The 19,794-nt window shown below is 38.2% G+C and overlaps 1 protein-coding gene across 1 annotated transcript in view; it reads right to left on the reverse strand.

Annotated features, from left to right (window-relative positions):
- LOC103806245 (cytochrome c oxidase assembly protein COX16 homolog, mitochondrial) overlaps window positions 1-19,794 on the reverse strand; it is a gene marked incomplete at its 5' end in the record, with an annotated part of 32,565 nt that overhangs the window by 11,698 nt on the left and 1,073 nt on the right. Inside the window, one exon of the mRNA XM_009078927.1 lies at window positions 457-519. Coding sequence (XP_009077175.1) covers window positions 457-519 — 63 coding nt within the window. The remainder of the gene's footprint in view (window positions 1-456; window positions 520-19,794) is intronic.

Below are 19,794 nucleotides of genomic sequence, written 5' to 3' on the forward strand. Positions count from 1 at the left end.
TTTCTGAAACAGTGTAAAAGAAATGACAGTTGTTTGAAAGATACACCCAAGTTTCACAGGCAAGAAGTAACATAAAGCACATCACGCACAATGTTTGGTAATTCAGTCTAAAGATCGTCACAACTCATGCAGTAGAAGTGCTGACATACACACACACACATTCCGTCCAGGGCCAACACCAGCTCCACATTTATAAACTGGGTTAACCACAGAAATAGTGGAATTTATTTGTACCACTGTACTTGGCAGCTGGATATCAAAGTAAAGCTGTGTTCAGAAAGAAGCACTGCATGTTCAAACCCCTTTCTTTACATAAAACCTTGTTTTTATTGGACATCAGTGAGTCAAAGGCAGATGGCTGATCTAATTTTAGGTAGGGACAGATACAACCCACCAGCGGCCAGGGTAATCAAGGGTAGCCAAGGTTATGAGCCCCAAGCAACAAATTTATTTTACCTCATATTCAGATTCCAGTGTCACAGTGTTCTGCTTCAATTTTTCTTTCAAAGCTGGATCAACCTGAAAGACAAACAAAAATACAACAAAAATGTTTGCTTTTAAGAATGTTTTTGAAAAGGAATATTGACCTCAAACAAGCAAAATATTGGTACATGCTCTCCTCTCCTCTAAGTAAGTCTATGTGCCATTTGTTCAGATACCAGGATGATGCACACAGCACAAGAATTGGGCTGAAAAGAGACAGGTCAACAGCCAAATTTCTAAAATCGAAAGGAAGCACATTTTTAGCTATAGTCCTGCACTTCCATCACCTTAGATACTTAAAGTTTAAAACTGTCAACTAAACAAAGTTTAAATAAATGAATCAAGACCAAAAAAAAGAGAAAATTGTGATCACATTGCATATTTTACTCCTGAATGTTGAGTTTGGTGAATAGGTATACAATATATTCTGGCTTTCAAAGTCCAAGCATGAGTTGAATTTCCAATCTTATGGTGACCACACAATTCTTTCCTAGTTTTGATTCTACCAACGGTGCTGGGATTCCTGTCACCTTCAGAGAAGTTTGTTCAAACAATAGATCTAAGAATAGACATGTCAATGAACTACAGCAGACACATTTCATGTTTTAACATCTCCTTCTGAGCCTGGAACAAGTGATGTTCATCCCTCCCTTTTCTAAGGAACATCTGTCTCCCACAGGCCTAAGAGTAGAAGCAAAGGGAAAAAAAGTAATTAGCATTCATCATGCTTAGAGAAAGCGTTTTATGTTCTTCTCAAACAGACATCACCCACATAGGCAGTATTCAGACACAGTTTTTTAGCCAAATTAACTAAAATACCAAATAAATACACCATGAGAGAATGATCTCATTTTTCAACTTTAAAAAACAAAACAGATGTGTAAGGAGACTAGTAATGTGTGTAGTTCTACAAACCTGCTACACTAGTCCAACTATGACTCATTCAGTGAAGTTAAATTGTTACTCTTAATTTGTTGCTTCTTCATCTGATTGAAAAGGACTCAGTTACCCTCATCACAAATAACTTCAAACATCTTTAAGCCACCTAGAAAACAAAAATGAGGGACTAGACATAATAGAATTTTCCCGGTCGCTGAGAAGATCCACCTTCAGATTCTCCCCTAACACAAGCTCCCAATCATCAGAGGTACTTAAAATACACACCTACTATCTGTATTGATGGGAATTGCTCTGAAGAATTTCCCTAGGCCATAATGTTCCCCTTGATTACAGACACTGCCTGCTAGTTATTATCATGCAGCCTGTGAGACCTCAGTTTCTGAGGATGGATGCTCAGACAGGCAAGTCTAACACCATCTGTGCAAGGCCAGAGGTTTGATTTCCCTGTCTCATCAGCGATCTGGCCACAGAAATACACACATTTGCAACCTCCAGACTCATTACACTTGGGAAGTGAGCCAAAGTATCTAAAATGGTTAAAGTTTGTACAGCTCCTGCCTTCTTCATAATTAAAAAAAATTGTAAAACAAGGTAAGTGTCTGCACTGGCCCTTTACATCAGATTAAAAAATGAAATGCTACATCTCTGCCTTGCCATTCAAGGCCTCTGTAGAACTGCCCCTCAATTAGAGATGGATTGCCTCTCTCCTGCGACCACGACCTCCAACAACAGCAATGCTTCAACGAAGCCATCCATCACATGTGCAGAAATGCAAAGTCTTTGGGCAGCCAGACAGGCTTTGGAGCTTGCTTTCACAGAGAGAAGAGTAATTGTGGACCTCCCTGTATTCAGAACTAAATGCAAACACTATTTGTTATGCTCCATGTTCTCACAATACACGTATCGACAAGGGGAAATAAATGCTCCAGCAAGTAAAGACGCAATAGTTTTACTTCATCCTACATTTTCCTTTCATTTAATAAGAAGGCACCCAAAATAACACCGCTGGAGCAGCATTTTCACTTGATTAACCACAACCAGAATTTAACTTAGACAGGTCAATATCGCCATTATCAAGTTTCACTTTAGCAATTTTTGGTGTGTTTGTTTAATGTGTGGTCGCTGCATGGCAAAGGCAAACAAGCAGTGAAGTTACTGCTCTCTCTCCTCCCTTCCAGCCCCTTCTCTTCTCAGACATTCTCATGTCTTCATTCTCCTCTGCCTGCCGAAAGGCAGAAGAATAATTAAAAGTGAGACACAGCATCCCAGTTTGATGCTGTAGCTTCAATATTAACAAAAATGCAAAAATTAAGGAGGCTAGTTGAAATTTCTCCAAAAAAAAAATTAGATACTCTGTAAATGCAAAATTAACATTAACTGCAGCTTCTTTAGAAGCAGGAATTTTATTCAGCAGATTAACTTACCAAAAAAGACTAGTTAAACCATGTTTTGAGGGCAAACCATACACACATCTTACTTAAGTCCACCCTGCAGAACATGTTCTTTTGCTCCAAGTTCCACCAACAAAATGGGAAGCAAAGTATGTATTTCCTCATATCTTTACGTCTTTTGTTCCTTACATACATACTTACCCACATAGACTAATTTAAACATACTTGACTCCGCACAGAAATTGAGTCACCTGCACATTCTGACGCCTTGATTGCAAATCCCTGCTCTTCAATTCCCAAACGGAGACAGATGGGTTACAAACTGCTTTAGGAACTAATATGGCAGTTGAGAAAAACTGTGTTATAAAGTCTTGTTTCCACAGTGTTTGTACGATGCTGCACTATCTTTGAAACATCACAGGACAAAAATGGGAAAACAGAATGATGCTATTTTCGCTCTGAAAAGGCAGATAAACATCGATATGAGACACAATCACAGATCATAACCAGAGAACACTTACAATGGGGGCAGAGCCAGGAAAGTGCCCATGCCAAAGCAGTAGCTCCTTTGTATTACACATCTGCCACAAGACCCAAATACAAACACATACATTTTGCTTCTATGATGACTGCTATGCCAACACACACACTGCCAAATGAGCTAGAAGTATTCAGCTATGTACAGGCAAATGAATCATCAGCTAAATTATGGATACAAATCTGTATTAGTAAATATGATGACGGCAGCAGACAAAGCCCAACTGCCATAACAGCCTGACAGTGTCCTCTGCACCATTATTTAGGAGGCAGGAAGGAACAGAAAACAATATCCCTTTACACTAGAGGACTCCTTGTTTGGCAAGATCTCAGATGCTCCTTTAAGATCCATTTAAATTCAAGTGTTGTCTCTAAATATGGAATTCAAAGGTGTGTGGATCTATAATTACAGCATATCTCCACATTAAATTCTTACTGAAAAACTACTGAAATACTTGATGCAAGTGTTCAGACAGCTTTCATGTGATGCTGTCTGCAAGGCTTTGAAACCAATACTGTTACAATTTTTCAAGGCTTTACTTCTTTTTTTTTCCCCCCGGCATGCGGGGATTTTTCCCCTAACTTGCAACAAAACCGAATGAAACACTCTCAGAGCATTTTGCACTATACAGGCTTATTTCATATTATATCATTTGAAAGTACAAAGGCAAGTGCAATACAGACAAACCTCAAAAAACATTTAAGAACATAGTTTTCAAGTTAGATTTTTGTCCCATGTCACCCTGCACCATTCCTTCAGACTTACTCATACCTAACTTCAAAAGGTTCCCAAAGAAACAGACTTAATAAAACCTCTTAGATGGCTAAAAGTAACAGAGATTAAGCACAGAAATATTCTTAGAAATCTTAGTAGGCAGCTACTTGAGGCTGTAACTACTTAAAAGCCTTTTAAAATGAGGCTGCTGCTTCTCATTTTAAGGCTGACATTTCAGTTTTTCAACTAGAAACTGGATGGAATTTCTAGGTGGAAAAAACACTGCACCTCGGGGTGCAGACAGGAGGCATCATTACAGAGCAAAGCAGGAATACCTGGTGCTTGCAGCCCCTACTGAACCAGGGACTCCTGCAGTGCACTGTGATAACCTGTACACTCACTTCAGTAAATGGAATTTGTTGTTTGTGACACAAGTATATCTAGTACAGTTATAAACCTAAACGTGCTGCTACTAAAAAAATCCTCCAGCTATTAATTTTGTGTTGATCCTCAGTGATCACGGTTCATTTTGGCTCATAAGTAAATAATACAGTCAGAGAGCGATTGTGAAATTTATGAATGTCACTAACTGTACCTCCAGCTTATGGAAAGGATAGCTCTACCAGGAGGGGACCCAAAGAACACCATCACTATTCCCTTTTGAAGTTTAGAGGGATGGAACACCTCTCCTTATGGGGACAGACAGAGTGCTGCAGTTGTTTAGCCTGGAGAAGGCTCCAGGGAGACCCTATTATAGCCATTTCAATACTTAAAAGGGGGCTTATAAGAAAATGTTTTTAGCAAAGCCTGTAGCAATAGGACAAGGGGTAATGGTTTTAAACTTAAAGAGGGTAGATTTAGACATATAAGGAAGAACTTTGTTAGAATGAGGGTGGTGAAACACTGGAATGGGTTGCCCAGAGAGGCCATGCATGCCCCATCCCTGGAAACATTCAAGCTCAGGCTGGACAGGGCTCTGAGCAAACCGATCTAGCTGAAGATGTCCCTGCAGGGGGATTGAACTAGATGGCCTTTAAAGGTCCCTTCCAACCCAAACTACTCTATGATTTGATGAAACACAGGAATACACAAAGCAAGTAGCAGTGTCACTCCTGTTCAGCATTCAGAGAGGAAGGGCAAATCGACTGAAGTTCTAATTTTCAGGGTAACATCCCAATTGACCACAGGACACGTATGCCTGGATCTGTAACTCAAACAACCCACTTTCACAAGCAGCCTTTCTATGCTGTAACCACTATAATTTATTTGTCCACATACTATCTGTGGCCATGGGTTTTAGCACAAACCAAGTCCTGCATATATTACATCTTCTAAAATTACGGGTTTGGTTACTACATGAGGAAACTGTCAGGAGACAACCACATCATGAGAAGTGGACTGTGCTTTTAACAGCCTCCTCTCACATAAGTCGGTGCAGTACATTGCATATTTGTGCCCAGAGACTGGCATAGACTGACCAAATCTTTGTATGCCAACATCTTACAGAACTTTCCCTGTAGCAAGCATTTCCAGAAAGCGGTAGAAAATGTTTCTACTCTAAAACTAGTTTGCTATTTTTACTAAAATATGAGTTTCCATTCCTACCCTATCCTTCCCAAAATAATATCCCACTGAGAAATATTTCAGCTTTTTCTTTGGAAATGGGAAAGGATGATGGCCTGAATTTAATGACCATGAATTAAGCTTTTTGATTTTTTTTTTCACCTGCTCTCACCAGCATAAATAGATGGGACACGATTCTCCTGAAGTATCCACAGTCTACAAAATTACTGTTTATATGAAATTCTCCCCACCCAACTTAGAGTAAACCAGAATCACCAGTTCTAGCTCTCCCAATAGAATATCTTATTTGAAAACATTTATCATACCCCTAACTTCTCTAAATGAAAAATCAGCAACCTTGCGTGGATCAGTCAGCTTTAATCTTCCTTGAGAAGACTCCCAGAAATTGCTACAAAAGTCTGTGTCATAAATATTTTAGGTTGTGGTTTATGAGCAGAGCGAGACGCTGCAGACAGGAGAGGACTCAGGAAGTGCAATGTAAACTACAGCCAAGCTGACTGCTGTTCTACTTAAGAAATTAAAGGAACAAAGCTTGTAAAGGTTGTAATGTACAACAGAGGTTGTACTTATGCCAAACTCTTTGGCATACAGTCTTAGGTAACAGAGAAGAGCAAGTCAAAACACCATTTTTGTGCAACTTCATTCACAAAAATCCTTTAACTACGTTACTTAAAACATTTAATACACAAAACCCACTTACATAAGGCTATTTTCTTTCCTGTGAGGGTGGTGAGGCACTGGAACGGGTTGCCCAGATAAGTTGTGGATGTCCCATCCCTAGAAGTGCTCGAGGTGAGGTTGGATGGGCCTGACCATGGCAAGGGGTTGGAACCAGATGATTTTTAAGGTCCCTTCCAACCCAAACAATTCTATGGCTCTGTGTTTTATACTGCATAGGATAGGATTCAAGTATATTACCTGGATAGGAATACTTAAGAGGAGTGGGGAGACAGCTGAGGCTAGATGTAAACATAGATTTGTGTCCTTTGACTCTTTCCTACGATCTGCATAGAATACAGACAGTTAAACAAAAAAAGTATTTCAATTTTTAAGGTCCAACCCAAACAATTCTATGGCTCTGTGTTTTATACTGCATAGGATAGGATTCAAGTATATTACCTGGATAGGAATACTTAAGAGGAGTGGGGAGACAGCTGAGGCTAGATGTAAACATAGATTTGTGTCCTTTGACTCTTTCCTACGATCTGCATAGAATACAGACAGTTAAACAAAAAAAGTATTTCATTCATCCTCTGACAAAAATTGATGCGGACAGCTCTGTGTTTTATACTGCATAGGATAGGATTCAAGTATATTACCTGGATAGGAATACTTAAGAGGAGTGGGGAGACAGCTGAGGCTAGATGTAAACATAGATTTGTGTCCTTTGACTCTTTCCTACGATCTGCATAGAATACAGACAGTTAAACAAAAAAAGTATTTCATTCATCCTCTGACAAAAATTGATGCGGACATTTCCAAAGGAGCAATATCGAATGTGATTATAGCAGCAGTTCCCAGAGTTACAGTACATGGTGCACCAGTGATCTCTCAAAATCCGAATCTTCTACTTGCTTCCAGATTGACCAAAAAAAGACCTACAATCCCAAACTCTGGACCATACTTTTTTACATGAAAATGCCAAAGGAAATGCAATCAAGTTAAAGGCTAATATGATGACCAAACCATCCCATACTTCAGCAAGTATTTAAGCATATCTAGATTTCTTACGTATAAGGTCATCAAAACAAATAAAGATTCTAAAGTTTTCAGTTCTGAGAAGAAAATACTCAATAATTTAATACATTTTTGTATGCTTTCACATCCAGCTTGATTTTCACACACACTGGGTTTTTTTTGATTTATAAAACATAAATTAGTGCCTTAAGCCTTGGCTCTGAGTATGCTAGCATATATTTAATTTCAGAGTAAAATTCAGTACAAAACTGTTCCTTGTGGTATTAAAAAAAAGTTTGAATTTCTGATGCCAGTATTGAGGTAAACAAAAACCTTTTTGCCTCTACATAGAAGATACTTAATAGCTAGAAATAATCCAAAATGCAACTTCTGGATGCAACTCCAGCAGAGTCAACATGTTCTATCATATTTTTCAGACTGTTTTTTAATGGCTGTGTACCTACCATGCAAGTTAAAGCTGGAAAATTAGTGCAAATATGGTTTAAGCTTTTCCTTACTGCGCCCTGAGTCATATCCTAACTTTGCACAGAATCAACCTCTTTGTGGTAACTCTGAAAAACAGAAAGGTCACTTAAGTTTCTGTTCAAAGCAAGTAACTTCAAGGGGGAAATTGTGAATTGGCAGTCACAGTCAGCATGCAAGCAGTCTGTGTTCCTCTCATCTTCATCCTTTCACTGCTGCACTAGCAGACAGAACAGGATTGGAGCGGGTGTCCCCTTCAGTTCTGTACTTCAGCAGAAATACCTGTGTTGAGATGCTCACTGACTGTTCAATTAGGCTCCTCTGTAAACTACTCCTGGCAGGAGCTTACTTTTAACAATACAGTTAAACCAAGGCACCATCCAGTATGTAAACTATCCTTTGCTTGGTGTATCAGGTCAGAAACACAAAGGAATTAATTTACAGGGAAAAGTCTAACTATCTTATAGGAGACTAAACCTTCAATAGAAGCACTGAAGAGTCAATATAATGACATCAAAAATTCCCAACCCCCTAAAATACCCCCCAAACAATCACCATTCTCATGTAGGAACAGTGACCACCTGATTGTTCAATTGTTATTGAAGACCACATAATACAGTTACGAGAATGCACAAGCACACTTACAGATTAGGGATGCTTTCCTTAACCAAAGCTAAACATATATAAATATATATGCATTTTCTTCTCTAAATGTGTAAGTTAATGCTTAAGCCCTGTCTCGAGCCATGTGAAAATACACTTGCTACCCTCATACAAACTCCAATGTTCACAAACCAACAGCAAGAAAATATACCTTAACATTTTTCCTTACTCAAAATAATCAAGAATATAAAATAAAACCAAAGTCTGATGACCTTGCTCTTAAAATTTTTTACAAATTATGTTTTAAAGTTTCATTTTAATTTCCAGTACATATCTCAGAAATTTATTAAGTACTGAAACAAATTTTGACTTTTTAATGTCTTTTTGAACAGAAACAATTCCTATAATTCAGTGTTAACTTATCAAAATTGCTTTTGGTGCTCTGCAACTGCACTTCTACAAATAAATTAGTACCAAATTCTAGTAACTGTCATCCTAAATCTGCATGTGTTAAAAGAATTAACACTTATCATTCTACAGTTCACATTGCATTTAAGTAAAAATACTTTCCACACTGACATCTAGTGAAGTTTTACAGTAAGAAGAAAAAGCCTATTCTAATACTCTGTACTTAGAGCAATTTTTCCAAATTACTTGCACTTTAAATTACTAGAATTTGCAACGCATTTGTACATCATGAACTACATTCTTTTAAAAGACACTTTACCACTATTTTTAGTAAATAACATATTTACCTGCTGAAGGATCAGACATTCTAATGGGTGTATTACAGAAAGTAAAAATGGCAAGATCTGGTGTAATCAAGTTTAAAACATGAATAACAAAGTCACTGTTTTCCTTTTAAGAGCTAAACATGCAACATTAACAAAACAATTCGACTAAAACCATTGGGAATTCTGAATGCAAAATTCTTCAATTCATACATTTCAGTTACTAATAAGACAAGTCATCTCTTTTCTCTATGCAGTATCCAGAAAGCTTGTCTTCCTACATTCTCTCTGTAATCAATGAAGAAAGAAAGGTTCCTCTGGGAATACCTAATTAGCCTCCTGCTCTGATTAATCCCAGAGCTTACGCTTGGTAGGCTTTATGAACAGCACACACAGCCTTTGAGGGTGCAGAAGTGGAGAGACTGTTAGGGAGAGCATGGGAATTTCTTGACCCCATAGCTGCCCGTCTACTCGCACAGGGACAACACACAACCTCAGATACCTTCCACCCTCCTTGAGTTGCACTCCAGGGAGGCAAGACACGATGTTGTACCAGCTATAACATTAATTTCAGATCTCATTAAGGTTCTAGAGGCAAAGTCTCATTTTTATGCCTCATCAAAAAAGGCAGTTAAGCACTGCCTGACACAACATACAGGAGGTTCAGTGCTGACTCTGGGGAAAATGCATCACCTATTGAATGACAAGCAAACCTAAAAATGCTTTCTGCAGTGACAGATATTTGAAGAGAGACAAATAATGCCTTTTCCCCCTCTCCTTAGTGGTTGGACTCCAGATACAAGTTTGGGCTCTGTTTCTTCAGACTGCCACATAGCTGTAGTTTGCAACAGCACCAACTGACTAAAACTGTAGTTTGCAACAGCACCAACTGACTTGAGCCTTTCTAGCCTCAAAACACAAAGGGGAAGAAAGGGAAGGTCCATTTAAACAGAGATTGCACTTAAAATTGAAACATTCCTGGGCAAAGGGTTTTCAACACTTTCTTGGTAAAAACGGTAGCAATCTACAAGTTCAGAAGTGCAGAAAATCCTGATCTAGGGACTGGACCTCAGCACTTCTGTTTGAGCCTCAATCGGCTGACACCATGGCTATTGGCTTCACAAGATCAGACTCAAAGTTGGATGTTTTCTGGTGCTTGAGGGAGGTGTTGGAAAAAACAGCTGGATATTAAATTATGTTTTTGCTAAAAGCTGCCTGGAGCTAAGTTCACACTTGTAATCACTTCAATTGCAAGGCAAAAATACCAGTAATTAATTGTGGCAACGGGACAGAATTCAAAGTAACCGAACAGAATTCTTGGTAGTATACAGTATGTAAATATCTGAAAGCTATCAGCATTTTATGTACTGAACTTAGTTCCACCTGCAATGGTATTAGAATGAGCTTCTCCAATTATTAACCTTCTCTTCATCTAAGCTTGACAACAGAAACAACATCAAGAACTATAAAATGGAAAAATGGCTTTGTTTAAAACAAGAACTCTTAATACTTGCACTCTATTTTGCATTTCATCACAGAGAAGCTCAATAATCTGAGGTAAAGCTGCCAGATGTTCAGGTTTCCCCAGACACAGCCCTATTTCCTTCCTGCACTCCCCCCACCCCCTCAAAATTCTGTCCTGGTAAAAAAACCCAAAAAGACAGATTTGGCCATTTGCCTGGAATTTCCAGATGCTGGGCAGCACGGTCAGGTGGCAGCTCTAACGTGGCTGCTTGATGCTTGGAAATCCTGAACAATGTATATCCACCACTGAGGACTCACAGTCTTTAGCCATCTCAGAGTGAGATGGATTAAGTTTTGGGGTTTTGTTCTAAAGAAAAACAAGTCCCTCACTTCAGAGAAAGAACAATCTCCTGACAAAAGGGGGCTCATCTTCAAGATGTTTAATATTGAATACTTATTTGATAAAAATACAGAAATTCTAAATGGCATAGAAATTAAAAAACATGTTTCCCCTACTTCACATATGTAATCTAACCACTAAGTCACATTCATGTTTTCTCCCTCATTCTTCTGATTTCTTAACTATTCCATACAGAGATGAGTTTTTAAGAGGGAAAGCTGATAACGCCTGCAGCCCCAGGCAACCTACAAATTTATGGTTACTGTCTGTTTCTCAGAGAAAGAGGTTGTGTCTTTAAACACTCACCCACATCCTGCGTACCTGCCCTCTGCCTGAACCAGCAGGAAGCAGCTTCCCTATTCTACAGACAGTTTGTGTGAAGCCTCACAAGTTGTACTTAACAGTTCACTTGGCAGTGCTCACATCTCAGCTAACACAAATTGAGGAACACCTATTTCAGGGAGCCTGAAAGATTTTCTGTGTACTTAACAGATGCCAAGCTATGCAGCACCATGAGCACTATGGTACTAGAGAGCTCGGCCAAATGCAGAATTTTAGGTACATTAAGGATTTTCAGTCCAAAAGCAATGCACATCCAGGTAGCTGCAGAATGACAGTTTTAAGAATCAAAACTCTACATCTAGTCAGATATTAAGCCCCGGAAACTTTAAGTCAATCTTCCCAATCTTTATAAAAGGCACAAGACCTACCTCTCTGTCTCTCCAAGACATGCTATTTTTGGTTATGTTTATTAACGTATCCTTATATATAGGAGATAGCATGACATCTCAGCACAGATGGCAGGAAAAACCTGTGATCTCTATAGCAGTGGTAACCACTGCATGCATGGAAACTGATAGGTAATGGCTTTTCTACATTAAAAAAATCAAACTTATTAAAAAAGCTTCACAGGGATTCAGTGAAACACTTAAACATGGAAACCCTATATATATTGTTGTTTAGGGTCTCTGGCCAAACTTAATATCATTAACAGTACATTATCATATTTATTGCCAAAAATCATGCTGGCACAATATTAAAAGATTGAAACTACAGGTTCATGTAAAAACCAGATATTTCAAAGTTAAAAATTACTACAGCTTTAATCCTTCATCAGTGAGCACATGTAGTACCAAAATAATCCCTGTATTTCTATTAATAACATCATAACATCCAGATTTAATGAGACTGTCCCAACTTTTAACAATCATATTGTGACCTGGAGAGCCCATACCTGTTTCAGGTTATTAATGAAAGTCTTCTGGCATTGACAGGTCTCCTGGTTTCATCAGAACAGGCTAGATGGCCTTGGTCTCTTTTTTTTTCAATTTGATACAAGACGGTAGGAAAGGGCACGTATGGGCAATACCTTAATTCCAAGTTGTCCTACAGTGCTTTAAGCTGTTTGTGGGGACAATAAGCAGTGGGTCTAGGTGGATCCAATCCCTGGAAACCATTCAACAGTATACACACAGTGTTGGTGTCAGCCTCAGAATGAGGCAACAACAATCTTACTGAATCCCAGACTGACTCTGTATTTGCCTTTTACAGAAAAATGGTGGGTTATATGCTAAACTGAAAGGACATCTGAAAAATAAAAATGTACACCTCTGTCTGGTATCAAAGCAAATTCAGTCAGCAGCTGTTCAGAGACAAAGTGGAGAAGTCATCTGAGCTCAAGTAAAATAGATTAGTTTCTGCTGAAATCAATGCAAAAACATGAACCAAACACTAACAGCTGAACCTCAAAATCTTCAAGAATAACATGGATAAAGAGCTCATTTTCATACAATCCCTCTGGACTAAACTGAAACAAGAAAGAAAACTGACATCTGAACATCTGGTACCACCACAATACAGACTATAAAAAACTCTGCTACCCTTTCATTTCTGTGCCACACTGCAGTACTGAAATTACTACCCTGGATGGTTCTCAACCACAGTCAAGAGATCTAACAAGTTCCAAATTCCCCCTGCCAACAGAAACAAAGACACCATAAGGGTACCTGCTTTACCATCAATCAGGAGCTAAGCTGCCTCACTTAACATGCAATTCTAAAACCCTTCACTAAGCAGGCCATGCTTGAAAGCAAGGTCTGCTTTAATTTAGTAAAATGCACTTCATGACATAAAGATAAATGACTGATAAAGATAAATGACTGACAAAGTATTTTTTCCTCCTATAAGCAACCATAAAGGTATGCCTCTCACATTCTCTAAAGCACCAAACGACATTTCTGTGTATTATTCTCTTAATTTTTAGAGCACCTAGGGCCAAATTCATTGATGAACTTAGCCTCTGAAAATCAACTAAATCTACTTACACAAGAAAATTAGCCAGTTTGTCATTAGACTTGAGACTCAGGCCAACCTGACCTGCTTAGGGAAAAGAAAAAGAAGAAAACAACAATCACGAACATCAATTCCTTGCCACGTTGCACTTGTATAATTAGCTGACTGAAACCAATTAAATACATGAAGATGCATTTATAAATAAATAAATGCTAAAATGCTAGATGAGAAGACCCAATTATTCTGCCAAGTTCAGTGACAGGCGCTAAAATGATTCCACGTTCCCTTGGCTGACAGGTTGAGAAAGGATACCTTTCCCATCCAAAATATTCCACCAGACAGCAACTAAAGATATTCTGATTTTGTTCACACTCAGATCAAGCAAAATGTTTTTAATACAAACTCCTATGCAATCAGATTCTCCAGAATACAAGAATACCTCAGGCACAAACAACAGATTAAATAAGAGTTCCTCTACCTTCAAGTCATCTGCTAGTTTGCCAATGAAGTTCCAGGGAAAAAATATTCAGGGAGGGCTTCATCTCACATACTTTTATCCATTTAAACTTTTGACTTGAAGCATAAAGTCTTTGTGTATGCTCCTTCTACAGTCAGCTGTAGATGGATGTTCCTAGAGAAAATAAATAGCACTTCAAGATATATATCCAAAAACCTAACTCATCTGTGTGTTGTGGCTAGACAGAGGTTTATCTCAACTATCATTCACTGGTCAAATTAAATATAAATACATTCATACACTTAGGAGCTCAATCTCTCTACTTTTCAATCCATCAAAAGAGAACAACATATTTCTCAAGCATCTATTTTAAAACTGAATGAAGCCTACTATGGGGGCATTTCCTCTCAAACCACCTTTACAGACTGGCTGGACAGGTAGGCATTTCATGCAAGACAATGGAAAATGATCAAGATGAATACTTGACTTGATGCACAGCACCACAAACACACATCTAGATTTAGCTAAGCAGATACTGAAATTTCACTTCCCTGGCTTTAATAATACAAATAGCCCATTTAGAGTCTTTTAATGTCAATTAACAGTGCTAATTTAAATTGACCTTAGTATTGGAAGGGGACACTCCAGGAAGTCTGGGGGATGAGTCTAAATCCACCTGGAATAAAATAAAGCAGAAAACCTGCAGAACACAGAAGATACTGGAGTGCATGGAATGACCTAGGCTGGCAGCAATAGCGTTTAGTCCATTTGTTGTCGTTAGAACAAACTAGACCACTGTGGACTTTGCCAGTGCAGTTCAATCACAATGACTTGGCCTATCTAGATTACTCCTTAAAATGGTGAAGTCATTCAAGTTTTATAGACTCAGGATCTTTGGGAACACTGAGGAGTAATAACATTTCAAGCACGGATGCTTATCCACTACGAACTGCAATAAAAACACCTTGCAATGTTCGGTCAATTGAACACTTGTTGGATGAAAATGAAGAACACACCTTTCTATCCTGCTACCCATCTCAGTGAAATTTTTAGTATCTTTGATAATTCTGCAAATAGACCAAATACTGTTTTCTAACACAGATGCAGATCCTCCAATAAGATAAACAAGCCAGCTTGCAGTAAGCCAGCTTTATCCAGTAGCTCGCAGTATGTTTAGCGATGGGGACAAGCTGCTGACATTCCACAACTCAAAGTAAAAAACTGCAGTATTTGTGTAATTTTAAATGCTACAGACATATTTAGAGGTTTAGGTGATCTTGTTTTAAAATACTCACCTCATGTGAAATACATTATTCAAAGGAAAAAAATTTGTGACATACAGAAACATGACAGATAGTTCAGAAAGCATACTCACGTAACATTAACATTTTAAATCACATCTGATTCTGTAATGCTTCTTTTTCAGGAAAAAAAAGTTTTAAAACAAACAACAAAACAAACCAAAGAAATAAACAAACCTGCTGGGGCACAGAAATCCTATCCAGGTGGAGTTCATAGGCAAGTAAAATAGAAGCAATAACCAACAGACAATTTTCGTTTTAATACTTCAGACCATACCCAAGCGTACAACTCCTGTACACATAGCTGAGCTAGCTTACATCATGACAGCAGTATTAATGTGCCAGCCAGCAGCAAGGCATAGTCTTGACCAGTCACTCACACATGTACTCCTCATTTAAACACTGTGCTGCTGCAGTTGCAACCATCTCAACTCAACAGTTTGCAGGAAACTGCAGCATGTGTGTGAAGCAGAGTTAATATTTTAACAGATACACAACAGCATTCTAATAGGCAGATAACATTTAATTCTCAACTATCCACTTAAAACAATAAGAAAATGCTGGACTGATTTTCTAGACCTTTCTGAGGCAAATGTTGGGTATGTTCTCCCTTCACACAAAGGGCTTATGGAAACTGGTCAGTTCTCTGCTATTTCCTCCTAGCTCTTTCATCCTGACCCAAAACACTTGAATTAATGGATCTCATGGAGGAATATTTTTTAATGCCCATATGAATTTAAATAATACCTTTTATTTAAATTAATTAACTTTCCTGCTTCATATGTAAAGTAGAGCAGCATTAATTACCTACTTTTTACAGAGTAAGAAAGTGAAACTCACTGAAATTCAATGACATGCTCATAGGCAGAGAAGGGCTCTGTGGTAGGGGAGGTAACTGAAGCAAGAATCTGAACAAGATGGAAATAAAATTGCCAATGGGACAAGTGGGTGTTATTTAAATCATATCTGCTGTGGGTCTTCTGACACCCTTCATGAGCTTCAAGACAAGATGTTAAAGGACATCACTAAGGACCAACCAACAATATTCTAAAAACTGTAATACTGAGTATAACCAATCAGACAGTCAATGTGCCTAAATCATTATCAAGCCCAATAATGAGAACCACTGTAAACCAGTAAAAGTCAGGGTGTCATTAGTGATCATATTAGCCTTGTTTTGTCTTCCACTCCTCATTCTTTCATTTTTCAAAGGTCAGCAAGCCTTCCAGAAAAATTCTGTACACACCATATGTGCTCTTCCCAGCTCCAATGTCTAGGACTATAAAATGAAAGCAGAGATCCTCAGCTGTATCATTACATGAGTTAGGACCTCAAGACACCAAGTAAATGCAATAAATGAGAATTGACAATGGCAACATTAACACCCTGAAGGTGTCCATAAGCAATGCCTCATGGGTAATTACATGCCAATCAATTGGCCAAAAATACTAGCTAAGGAGCTCAAAGCAAGCTTTATACTCCTAGCATGCTTACTAATGAGTATGGTTACCACCACCACCATCACACCTTTAATATTCTTTTTGGGTTTACAGGTTTATTGCTCATCGAGGGTGGTGAAAGAACAGGTTGGGTATTTTCATTTTGTTTGGATTTTAACTCCTGGAGTGCCATGCAATAGTCATACATATTTTAATGCACAAAGCTGATTCAAGGGTGAAACTCATGGAGGAGAAAAGATTGAACTTTTGCCATTTCCATTCTTTACTGTCTCCACTTTCTGCCTCACTAAGACAGAACACATTAGTATTCTACAGAAAACATTATTATTCTTATTTCCTAGCACTCTGCTTTTGGGATGCACTCACTTTGCACAGGACAAAGAAAAAGTGAACAACTTCTACACAGTTTGTAAACAGAGGTCAATATAGTAATACTGTCATACATAATCCACAGCAGGAAATATCTGCAGACTTCAAACGTCAATTGATGTTTTGTTTCCTGACAAAATGGCATAGAGATTCTAGCTTTCCCAGGAGTGCTTCTGCTGCACATTACCCTGGAGGAACTCATTCAGTCTTAGCCCCCTCCATGGTCTGAGAACCTGCCTTGCAGTAATACTTCTTCAACAGAGCCATTTTGGAGCTTAAAAACTCTCTTACTCAAAAAGGTTTGCTACTGAGGGGAAAGTCTCGATTTTTCCTGGCAGTAAATATGTTGCTTCCCTTCAATTCTCTACAGCAGCTATTAGCCAACAGCACAGACCATACTGCATATTCTAAGATTCTTATATCCAAAACTAGATCTGAATCATCAAATCTCTACCACACCTTGAATGACAACAATGGGCACAAAGTAAATAAAACAGTTGGTTATTACATAGTTGAAAGAAACATTATCTGTGTATCTATTAGAAGTCACATTTTCTGTTAAAAAACTCTTTAAACAAGTACCTCCATACAATTACATACACCACAAGAAGTAAGACAAAGAAGGGGCCTAGTTTTTCATGTGAGAATAAAGGCATTTGGAACAATGCCCACACAAACCTACTCATTTCTTCTCTGTTAATTCTACATGATTTTCCCGTAAGCATGTCTGGTTTTCTGTAACCATTCTGATTTGCATAAATTCTTCCCAGAAAAGGAACAATTACCTAACCTAATGATTTCTCCATTAATGGACATTTTGGCAACAACAGATAACAGCAAAATCCTTGATTAGTTTCAGGAAAATTCTGATTAGCATAATCAGGCATTTACATCAATAAGAGCCTCCACGCAAGTTTCCTTTAAATGCAGGACATTCAGTGTGTGAGGGAATATGATTGATCGAGGTATCCTGGGAAAATAAAAGTGTAGGCAAACTGGTTTTTTGCTTTTGCAAGAGATGGGCCATGCAAAGCCCTGATATCCAAGGATGTGACACTAAATGGATAAAATATCTGCTCTTTAGATGCTAATAGCCTCTCCTCAACTGCAGCTCTCAGTTCTATTTCTCTGTCCTATACATCGACTGAGCCGCAGACCAAGATTCCAAGACACAGCCCAAATGAAAAAGACGACACAACTCCTTCTGCAGCCTCTTCCCAGCCCCACTCCTGCTCCAGCTCTAGACTCTGTCCCTCTCCCAACCCTAATGCCAGCCCCACTCCAATGCATCACCTCCAAACCACACTCCCTTGAAAGTCCAAACTGCAATTTTCTCTTGAATTTTAATTCCTTTACCAGGGAATGTTCTTCAAAAGTCAGTTTGACATTTTAACATAGTCACTATTACTAATGCAGCTTTTGCTCATTAAGCCACAAGAATACAAAGTGGCAATTAACCTCTTAGTCACTGAAACACAGACTATAAACCAGCAGTTCTACTATAATGCTGCCTTAGAAATATCACTGATGATTGAGAACTTCCTTACTAATGTGGATTCCCTATCAGCACAAAGAGAAGTTAGAGTGAAAAAGGAAAAGGACAAATACTTTTGAAGAGAAAGGATCATGGTTTAGCATTTGAAATGTATTAGAGATTTACCACAAAAGTATTGTCTAAGTTCTGTCTTTTTAGCAGTTGAATTAGCAAGAAAGTAAGTTCAAATGCCATACTTAACAAAAGGGGACATACTGTAATTTGCACATCCTTAAAACATAATCAGAAAAGACAGGCACTCAGGCATAATGAATCCTAGCCTCCTTTTGGATGGGCTGTTTAACTTTTTTAAACCTCCATTTTTTCAGCAGTAAAATGTAAGTAATAATCTTCCCTTTTCTCACTATAAGACTATGAAGTTGAATTAAGTTAAATTCTCTGAAAGTCTTTTGAGCTCCTTGTATGGAGAGTGTTAGTTAATTAAATATTCTTATTATTCCAAAGGAACAACCGTAGCAAAAAAAGTCCTGTTTATTTTATTGCATATTGCAGTTAGCATATAACTGTCCAACTCTCCAAAAGGAGCCCTTGTCTACTTGTCCCCTGTTCTGATAAGGATTTATGGTAGTCAGAGTGTGTTTATCAGAAAAGCATATTCCACTCCAACACAAAAAAACACAGATGTTATGAGCTTGAGGATTTTTAATAGCACATTTAAATTGCTTAGACTACTGTTGTTTTCCTGAGTTTCATGTACATTTCAAACTAATTTGTTTATCCATTAAAATACATTCTAATCTCTTTTGCTGTTTTATTTAATGAATTAGAATGGCTTTCAACTCTATTTTTATGGATATAAAAACAGAAATTAATGGAGCACATTGCTTTGATTTGTCCATCTACAAACGAACCCAAAGTTGGTGTTGCTAGTTCTCAGCCAACACTGCACTGCTTTTTATTTAAATTTCATCTACTCCTAAATAAAATCACAATGAGAAGAAAAAGAAAACACAAAAGAGATGCTACAGCCTTAAGTAATGCTGTTTAGAGCAGAACTCAGATGTACTCTCTTAGCTTTCCAGACTTTAAGAACTCCAAGGTGTAGGAGCTTCTACTCAGAGCTTTCATGTACTACTGTCTAATTCAATGATGCTTACCTTGATTATAAATGCTGGGACAAATTGCCCCATAGATCTGAATGAGCACAACTATTAACAGTTTTTCTCCCTGGGCTGCAGTCACTGCAGATCATGAGGGACAAATGCAATTCGCCGAGTATGAATCTGACCAAAAAACTGTCCCTGTTGCAATCCCCATCTGGTTGGAGAAAAACTTAACGGCTCCAACTGGTCCTAAAAACTACAACTGATAGAAAATAGCTACCCAGAAGACAGTACTGGAGAAAAGATTTGTAAGATTACTCTCCCCTGTCATATGCAGGACTGAGCAGGA

Source organism: Acanthisitta chloris, unplaced genomic scaffold, assembly GCF_000695815.1.
Source record: "Acanthisitta chloris isolate BGI_N310 unplaced genomic scaffold, ASM69581v1 scaffold19367, whole genome shotgun sequence".
Lineage (NCBI taxonomy): Eukaryota > Metazoa > Chordata > Aves > Passeriformes > Acanthisittidae > Acanthisitta > Acanthisitta chloris.